The sequence below is a fragment of the Achroia grisella genome, unplaced genomic scaffold, assembly GCF_030625045.1.
Source record: "Achroia grisella isolate CSIRO2021 unplaced genomic scaffold, CSIRO_AGI_Agris_v1 utg402, whole genome shotgun sequence".
NCBI lineage: Eukaryota > Metazoa > Arthropoda > Insecta > Lepidoptera > Pyralidae > Achroia > Achroia grisella.
Genome location: NW_026712841.1, coordinates 3,842,053 through 3,852,360, shown reverse-complemented (window position 1 = coordinate 3,852,360; position 10,308 = coordinate 3,842,053). Strand labels below are relative to the sequence as shown.

General features: G+C 32.3%; 2 protein-coding genes across 2 annotated transcripts; both read right to left on the bottom strand.

Moving 5' to 3' along the window:
- Nucleotides 1-214: 214 nt before the first annotated feature.
- LOC131844517 (uncharacterized) lies at nt 215-4,292 on the bottom strand. The gene is made up of 4 exons (XM_059193430.1): nt 4,050-4,292; nt 2,820-2,999; nt 2,348-2,435; nt 215-520 (listed from the first exon to the last, which is right to left on the bottom strand). Exons 1-4 carry the CDS (start codon nt 4,290-4,292, stop codon nt 222-224), a joined length of 810 nt encoding a protein of 269 aa, XP_059049413.1. The 3' UTR covers nt 215-221.
- A 2,183-nt stretch (nt 4,293-6,475) lies between these two features.
- Nucleotides 6,476-10,066, bottom strand: LOC131844486 (uncharacterized). The gene is made up of 3 exons (XM_059193390.1): nt 9,645-10,066; nt 7,857-8,046; nt 6,476-6,921 (listed from the first exon to the last, which is right to left on the bottom strand). The coding sequence occupies exons 1-3, from the start codon at nt 9,897-9,899 to the stop codon at nt 6,620-6,622; spliced, it is 747 nt and encodes a 248-aa protein (XP_059049373.1). The 5' UTR covers nt 9,900-10,066; the 3' UTR covers nt 6,476-6,619.
- Nucleotides 10,067-10,308: the final 242 nt, after the last annotated feature.

Below are 10,308 nucleotides of genomic sequence, written 5' to 3'. Positions count from 1 at the left end.
GTATCAAACAAACAAACAGATAGACAAACAGTAACTTATAACAATGATATGAGGTAAGTAAGGTTTAAGTGACGAATAAAAAAATATAAAAGTGTATAAAGAACTTTATTATCTACTTATAACAAAATAGATTTTTATATACTTCAACTTTGTGAATATTTTTATAATTTAACTCAAACATATTTTATACTTAATTTAAATATTGTATTTCTATGATAAAATTATATTAATATTAACACAGCTATAGAGAATATAATATAAAATAAAGAACTCATTTGAACACAAGCAGCACATATTGCTGAATATCTGTACATGTTCGGTAATTCGAATCTGAAGAATTGCCGTTGTAAATCGTACCATTCCCATCTCTCCATTTTATACGGTGACCGGCGAAGTATCAATGAGAATATACCACCACCACCTTTATCTGAGCAATGGTTTATTATCATCATATGCGGATTTACTTTTAGCACTCGTATCACTTCAGGATGTCTCGGAGTTTCCTCTGGAAACCAAACGTCTGTAAATAATACATACATACAGTCAGTTTGTCAGAACATTAATCATACAGACATTTTGATATGATATATTTAATACGGAGACAGTATAGTGATAACAGTAGACATTTTTCTGCAAAAGAAAAATGTCTACTGTTAAAAGAATCTGATAAGAGAGTCTTTTATAAGATGAGTCTTATAGTGGACTCTCTTATCAGACTCATACCTAATAGAAAAATATTGATGTCATTTTAGCGATGAGTAATGAATGACTTTCGTGTCATTTCAGGTGATTTTTATGTACAAATAATATAAAGCAAAGATTGATTGTCGTCTTATTTATGTATCTTATGTATAGAATACATTGCACACCTGTTTTTTTTATACCACGTAGGTGGCAAACAAGCATACGGCCCATCTGATGGTAAACGGTTACCGGCCTATGGACGCCTGAAACACTACAGGTGTACGAAACCAGCCACTAACGTAATATTAAAACATACCCTTTAAATCTTTCAAACAATATTATCTGTACTCTTTGAATGATACAGAGGTAGACCATAAAAATTCGTCTGCCTGGGTACCTCAGTCCAAATATTAGATGTCATGCAACAGTTTAAACTTTACATTTTATAACAAAAAAATAAAATATAGATACTGACTGCCTCTTAAATGCAATATCAATAATAATATTCTCCACATTGATTGTATGGAAAAACCAGAATATTTTATCATATTGCAAACAAAAATGTGATGAATAATTGAATAATGCGTGCGATGAATAATTGTGATTTTATTTAAGAGAAACTTAGGTGATAAACATGTGGTTGTTTTGCTCTAATCGAGACTATAATTTAATAATGAAACTTATTACTGTAACTTGAAATACTATAATCTAAAGGCTGGCACGGGTAGCGCGGACCACACCTGACAATTTGAGACATGTTAAAATATTTATAATAAGAATAATATGTAATTTCACATAGATACGCGTACTATAAATTTACGAATAATTCAAGACATTTTTTATATAATCCTAATGGCAAACAAGCTAAAGACCCACTTGATATTAAACTTTTTTTGTGGATGATTATGGAAGAATTCACTCTCCTGCGCTGACGGTTTACGCTGATGGAGCACCAGTGAAGGATGACAAGATGACCGTGAGGTCAGGTAAGTTGGCCCATGGTGACAAATTCATCAGGAATTTATCACGACATTTTCCAGGGACAACCGCGTAGAGGTTTCCCTAACTTAGTACTGTTAGCAATGGAGTAATTAGTGCATTCCCCTTGATATTAAGCGGTTACCGTCGTTTCTACACACGACCTCGTCGCGTTATCATATGACACCAGTGGCGAAACACTGATATGTTGACATCACAAATGACATCATCACAATCATGTCTCTTATTCTGTAATTTCACTGATTGATCTGCATACTATAACCGAAAGCATATAAAGCATAATGCTAGACGACTGGCACTATCGACGCAGGCGACTTTTTACTGTCTACGTCTAATAAAAATGCAATATTACAGGGTGAGTCCCAAAAAACTCTGACTGGTCATCATCATCCCCTTAGTAGGGGGAGTGAAAGTCTGGGGCCTCGGGGCGAACCTCTTTGCATCAACCCCCGTGACAATAACCGGCGGGTTAAGTAAGTCGCTAAATAAGTCGGCTTGTAAGCCTCTTAGGGCGGGAATTGACTTTTAAAAATATATAATTAAAACTCAACCTAACTTAAGAATTAGTGCCATATCTGGGCACTAATTTATTGTTCTATATATATTATTTATTTTTGAACTTTACCCCCAATAAAATTTTGGTACCTAGTAAAAACATACACACCTACACCTCTGGATTGTAATAATGTTTCTAAAGGTTGTTTCTGCTCAACAACCCAAAGCCCAGGTGATTCAGGTGAGTACACGTATACCTGAAATTAAAATACAGTATAATGAAATACCTTTATCTCTAAACCTATAATAAGTATACTTGTCCAGACTAATCTATAAACGCATAGACTGCTGAATCTTGAAATTTTCAATAGGTATAGAATATCCGGATATTTCCACGGCTCTAATAGATAAGAACTTAGCCACTGTTTATTTTATTTAGAAAAACGGTACCACACACCATAAAACAAAATACATATTGATAATTTAAATAGAATAAATCTTATTAAAGAAGCGAGGCAAGTCCTAAGAACTAAAAAGTATAAATGTAAAATATATTATAAAATATTAACACAAGAGACGTAGATTGTAATAACACTAATATACATACAGTTAAGATTACTAAATATACAATGGCATTATACCTGTTCCATAGTTTGTCCATCTTCATCCCAAATGATCCGTAAACGACGCTCGTTATAGATATCCCTTTTGACATTTCTCTTGAGACGAACATCCAACCAAGATCCGGCCATTCGGGTTTCCGACCACGGATTATTTTTATGCGATCGCCAGTTTTCGTTTGAATAATTTCTTTTCATTATCTGAATTTGAGAAATATTTTTTAACCTATTAAAATGAGAACAGTGTATGTACGAGTACATGAACATTACAAAACTTTTTGTTATGACTGTGATACTGCCCATGCGTCTGAACCCTTACATATGTACTCTACGCATGAGAACTATATAGAAATATAAATAACCTTTATTCAAATAAACTCATTACAAGCACTTTTGAATAGTCATATTTTGATTCTACCACTCATTCGGAATGCAGATTCATCACAAAAAGAATGAACAAGAAACTTGTGAGTTACTCTTTTTAATAGATGTTTTTTATATATTATAAATAATTACAGTATAACAAGTAAGAGGCATGCGATAATCAACATAGTAATCGCTACGCACTCATTATTACTGTAATCAGATAATATTGTCAGTGCTATAGATTTAAAGTTTTTCTATAAAAACATTATTATCGTTAACGAATTCTTCAATTTTATAGTAAGCTTTTTTGCAAAGGAACTGTTTTATTTGACATTTAAATCTTTTTTCTGGCAAATTTATAACAGATTCTGGTATTTTATTGTAAAACCTTACGCAATTGCCATAAAATGATAGCCAAACGACATTTAGGTAAAATTAGTTTGTTATGCTTCCTGTAACTTTACTGCCAATTACTCTTCATAATGTAACTCAATCCAATTCCAAAAAACTTGCTCTGTAAGCAAACCACGCTTTTTAGCGGCAGAATTTGATAAGAAATATCCACATATGTAGAGAAGTTTGTCTTAAATCGTTCGTAAAATACATATATCTAGGTATAAACAAGATGTAGACTAGCTTAATTAACTAACATTACGTCGCACAACTCATAGAGGTTACTTGTAACCCTAACGCTGGCTTAGAAAGTTAGTACTTTTCTCAGAAGTTAAGTATGACTATTCAAAGAGGTAACGCTGCCAGTATCTTGAGTATACTTCCTCGATATGCCGCGTTAGATAACAATGATTGCTTTTTTTGTATAAATGAAATGTTATTGTTTGTGACTAACATGTAATGTAATATGAAAATAACAAAATGAATACATACCGACCAGTCGAGCCAATCATCTTGACCTTCAACACTAGCATCCGATATGTACAGTGTGACGCAGCCTACTTCATTAGGCTTGTTAGTCATATCTGGGGTATGTTGTGCATAACCTACTCCGTACCATATTCCATACGCGTCTTCTATGTTCAACTGATGTGCCCAACGGATGCTAGAGCCGCAGAAACCTTGGGCTGTTGAAGCGAATGCAATTATAATTAGAGACTGTGCCGGAGTGAGCATGGCGCGCTCTAGACAGAGAATGCTTATTAGTGGTACAAGGCGTCCATCTTCGCTGTAGTACACTCAATTAGCGAATTAGTACAGGTAGTTAATGCATGTCGCAATAGCTGCAGTTCATGTGATGATATGATAGTACGTGGACAATGTTTGAAGACGCAACCAGAAGTTTTACTTGTATTTTTCTAAATTCTGATATATACCGAATACCTATTCTCAGTATTATCGTTATAGGTATTCCTAGCGAGCGTGTATTCTTACGATTATTGAAAAAAAGAAACTAAACTCTACTACTACTAATCATAACGACCTCGGCGATTTATGGATTAGAGAAGTAAATAATAAGATAGATTAATATACTACAAGACTATATTATTATTCATGGGATCAATCTCCACAAAACTCATTTCTTAATTTTTACAAGTATTTGTTTGCATTGTCTGGGTATTTTTTATAATTCAATCCATATTTATATAACGTACAGAATATTTATAAATAAAATACCCAAAAGGTACATACAACACTGCTATTACCAATCTCTGCATGCATCACACAATAATTAATTAATAACGTGAATTTATGTTATATTACTGTTTAAAAATATGATCTAAATATTAAAAATAATTCTACAAACACATTTTAACTATTATAGGGTTTTGTCACTTGCATGAAAATGAAGAAAAAAGATTATTAATATACCTAATCGGAACCTACTACTAATAATTTAAGGGTAAAATTACATATTTTACCCTTAAATTATTAGTACTTTCGCGTTTGATACAGATTAATAATCTGTATCAAACGCGAAAGTTTAAAAATAAGTAAAAAAGAGAAAGCCTGCGACTTCGTCTGCGTTTCCATCGTATTTCGTAAAATAAGTAGCCTATATCCTTCACGGTTCAGTGGTTTTGATGTGTTTTCCTAACATTTCCCTTCACTGCTCTGCTCCTATAGATCGTAGCGTGATGAAATGTATACTATAACCTGCCCAGGAGTATGAAGAATAATTCTACCATGTTTCGTTAAAATCCGTTGAGTAGTTTTTGTTTCTATAACGAACATACAGACAAAAATTTTAATGATTGAATTTTTGGCATCAGTATCGATAACTAATCACCCGCTGATAGTTATTTTGGAAATATATTTCATGTACAGAATTGACCTCTCTACAGAGTTATTATAAGTAAGTAAAGACGAAGAAGATAGAAGAAGATAAGTTTACCTAATTGATATTTTGCATTTTCGTAAAGCATGGGTATATACTTATTGTAACGATGGGTTAGCAATGCAGCGGTTTACCCTTGAAGGTCGTGAGTTGATCCTTGTACAATGCAAACATTCTTGAGTATATCTCATTGCATTGGCCTGAGTTTTTTTCCATGATATGGACCTACAGATTGCACAAAAATATCTAAGCATGTATGCATTGTAGTACCAATAGTAAGTTAGGTAGAAGCAACTATGCAGACATAGTTTAAGTCTAGATGATAAAATAAAACTCGAATATCTGCATATTTAGGACTTTTCAGCCTGTTATGCACGTCTTTTTGTTATCACTATACATATATCCCTACCGTCCAGTTCGCCTAACAACTTTCAGTTGAGAAGAGTAGGCAAGAAATACAACTAGTACTTTTTAATAATTTTACTGGTACTTTTTAACTTTTTTTAATTATTTCGTGTAATATTATAATTACAGTAGAAACCTTTTTATTTATTACTTATTTATAACAAAGTAATATTGAAATAATGAATTTACGTATATATGGTACATATATTTCATATTATTTTAAATTCTTATTCTTAATTTGAATCTAAAAAGAAACAGTCTATGTAGATTAAGGGATTAATTGGTCGTGATTCGATTTCTTATAAAAATACAGCATTTTAAGGTCTCAATGTTAAATTTTAAGATAACTATCTCGTTATCGGAGATTTTACATTGTACAAAATGAAGTCACCGACACTGTCTGTTCCCTTATATCTTTTAAATTACGCAACGGATTTTAATGCAATTTTCAGCTATAGATAGAGTGTTTCAAGAGGAAAGTTTATATATAGGTATAATACATGCGTATTATATATAGAATAAACTGCAAAATTCAAATATTTGTAATGTATACGTGCTAAGCCGGGGCAGGTCACTAGTTACATAGGAAATAAAATTAAAAATTATTCATCCACAGTTTACTAATCATTGAAAATTCGTACAAAAATATTAGGCACACAATATATTAATATTATATAACACACACATAACATTATGTACATGTACCTACAATACATAGTAATACTTATGATATTTCAATACTATCATACAGACATTAACTTTAAAAGAAAGATCTCCAGTACGAAAATAAAATAAATATAAAAAGGAAACTGGAAATTTTAATATTTGTTGCTGAGTTTTCACAGACTCTCTTCAAAGCCGACGTCGACAAGTGTTTCATAGTGAACACGTTATGGATACTGGCCAGGTCCTCCTGCGTGAGCTGGTTCTCGTTCCTCGACAGCACCACACTATACAGCTGGGAGTGAGGTAGCCTCATACAGAAATTCAGTACTAAGTGATTATTCGCCACTTTTAATACTTGGATAACACCGCCGAAGAAGCGATACTGTTTCTCGACCGCTGAAAATTATATAAAATTAAATGTTACTAATATTATAAACACGAATGTTTGTAAGTGTAGCGAATTGGGCTGAATATTTGTTACTCTTTCACGCAAACAAAAACTACTAAACTTTAGAGTAGGTAATATACATGACTATAATAATGACGCATGGACATAATTTAAAGAGATATTATGAAAATTGGACAAAAACTTATTAAAAATGTCAAGTAAGTGTGATGCAGACAGGGTTGCGCGAATAAGCTATAAATTTTAGTTTTATATGAATCTAGAGGTCACACAGATATTATTGTTATCCGCCAAAGGTACAATTGCTTTTTGTACTGCGTGCATTAGAGTTATTAATATATACCTAAAGAGATTTTGTATACAGTTCAGTTTGTTATTATCGGTCAGAATTTATCGTAGAGGTCCAGTTTGGCTATATTTTTGTATGTAACTGTTGATAGCAGACTGGTGGCCATGAACGACGGAAAAAAAGTCTCCTTCATTTAGATTGTTTAAATTGCGCAAATAGAGTTTAATGCAGTTTACAGCAATATCTAAAGTGATTTAAGAAGACGATTTGAATTTCAAAGATCCCAGATGATGAACCCGTGCGATGCCTAGACGGGTCGCTAGTTCTTTATATGTATATTATTATCAATATAAATATGTATATATTCTATTGAATTATGTTGCTTTTTGGTTGTTATAACGTACATATATTTTATGATATTATACACACACATTACACATACATAAAAATGATAAATTGAGTCAATAATTTTATTTCTAAAAGGATTAAGCAGAAGACACGTGCTGAACCCATTGCATTTCAAAATTATGGAATTGATAGATATTATGCTACGCAATATGTTCAAAACAAAATATACACTATATTTTGTTGGGAATAAATGGTGACATGTATGATGCATATCTTATGTAGACTTACTTCCACTTGGCACGTCAGTAGGCCAGAATCCTTTGTGAGATGTATTAACCTTGATGTGATAGTCGTCTTGCCAAAGTCCCTCATGCCATTCAAGGACAAAATGCCTAATGCGGTACTGCTCCTGTAGTCCATACTGATGATTCACGTACGGCATATTCGTCAATGTTGGGTACGGTGTCGGCGGTGTAGGCTAGAATATAAATAAATATAATAAAATAAATCAATGTTTGAGTATGTAGAATGGGTACATTTTGTAATGCACGAAGTGCACTTGTAATGCTGCAACAGTGGAAAATAACAGGGTTATGAATTATGTATAAATGCTTTCATATATTTTAGTTAATTGTAAAACAAATTAAACATGATATTACATAATAAATAAATTATATAATTCCAAATATATTTTATTGTTTACACTTGTGTAAATTGAAAACTTTACAGAAATCTAGCGAATGTCAAAATCAATTTACCACTAACAAATCACTCACTAAATTTCTATTCAGCAGCCCTCCATTTACATAATCTTCAAATTTCCGTATTTGAATAGTGGGACAGTACGGATTGTACTCGGTTTTCGTAACGTTCTCCTTATGAAATATGTATTCTCTTATATACCACATTCCCAACAAGCCTTCTTCGTCGAAGTCGTGAACCGCATTTAAGTTAGGACAAAAATTTACATTGTACGCACATGTCAATGAAATATAAAACCCAAAAATTAAGGTCAATGAACTCATGATTTTATTTAATAAGTTCACTTGATCATTTGTATCTACTCAGTGGAGTAAAGACTAATGCATAATTGGGTTCACTATGCCTCCCCTACCACTAGTTTTAACACAATTAACCTTAATTAACACAGTGACTCTATATCCTGTATGGGTCTGTAAAGATATGTCTATTCTATTGTCTATGAGTCACATTAATTCAGATCTTCAAATATTGCCGTTGAGAAAATTTTGTACAACATTTGGATAACCAAAATTCATTCTGTTCATTCGGAAAGACCATCCATCTTGAGACAACCCTTAACTAATTAAGGTTTCTATTTAACAATAAGACATGAGCAGGTATGCTGGTATCAAGGAGAGTCTATCTGAGATCTATTATTATCAGATCAAAGGTGAATTATGTAGAGAATTAAAAATTATAAAACAGAACCAATAGTAGAACTGCATAAGGACTTATGGACTAATAAGGACTTATGGAACAATATCAATTTTTTTTCAGTTTGGTACTCAAACACATTAAAATGATATTTGCTTATTGTTTTTGTTTGTTCGTATCTGTAGAGATAGTTATATAGTGTAATATAATCTGATTATGATATCTTATATAACTCTAATTTACGGATAGACTAAAATATCATTTATTTTAGTCGTATTAACTAAGCAAATCTATTTATAGCCCGAATTAATTCAAAAAATATTTAGTACAGTTATAAGAAACTAATTGTAAACGGAATTATATATAAATTACATTATATTATATTACGACTTTTAGTGTAGGCACAGATAAGAGAATTATAGATAATGACGGAGGCATTGTATTGCATATCACATAGACATGCATATTTTGTATTTTTTACAATTATAATATTAAACTACCTATAAGTATTAATTACATATTCATAACATAAAAGTTTTCAGTATCAAAATATTTATTACTGATTAATTTACTAAAATAATTTATCGGTCTTCTCATATTTTATTTTTGACTGTCATAACTTAACGGTTTTTTAAATAAACGGATTAAATATATTTATAAATGTACATAATGATAACAAACCTGTATATAAAGTTCCTTAATATCAATATAGAAGCACTCCTGTGTATGCTCTATTTTATATTCTCCTTTTGAATGTGGAATTTTTTCTACACCGTACCATACACCGGATATCTGATCTAAATTAATATCACCGTAATACGGCGATAGGTCGTCACAATATTTGTGATTTTCATAATAATAGCTATTCTGATTATAATTATAACACTGTACAAAGCCCACGCAAAGCGAAATCGTTAGTAGATCGTAGTAACTCATTATGGATTAACCGACCGAGATAACCCGGATATAATCGGATAAACGTTTCGGATAAACTCAACCGGCAGTACCAGGCGACTATACTTTGGAGGAGGTATCGTGCAGATTAACCGGCGGATACAATGGAGGCGCACTCTGTGGGACACGTGGGCGAGCTCCCAAATAATCCACAGTCAACTGACGATGTCTCACGGATGCCACAGTGCTGGTAATTTACTCGTTATGCGGGAATGCTTCCGTGACAAATATTACCGACGCGACGCAACTGTGTGGGGGGCTACGTGCAATTGCACTCTAATACAGACTACCGATACTATAATGTAACTTAGGTACTGATAAAGAAAACCATTTATCTAAATCTTACTTTAAACAAATTTTCTTTCAATATTTTCTTGTTGCAGTGCACAGA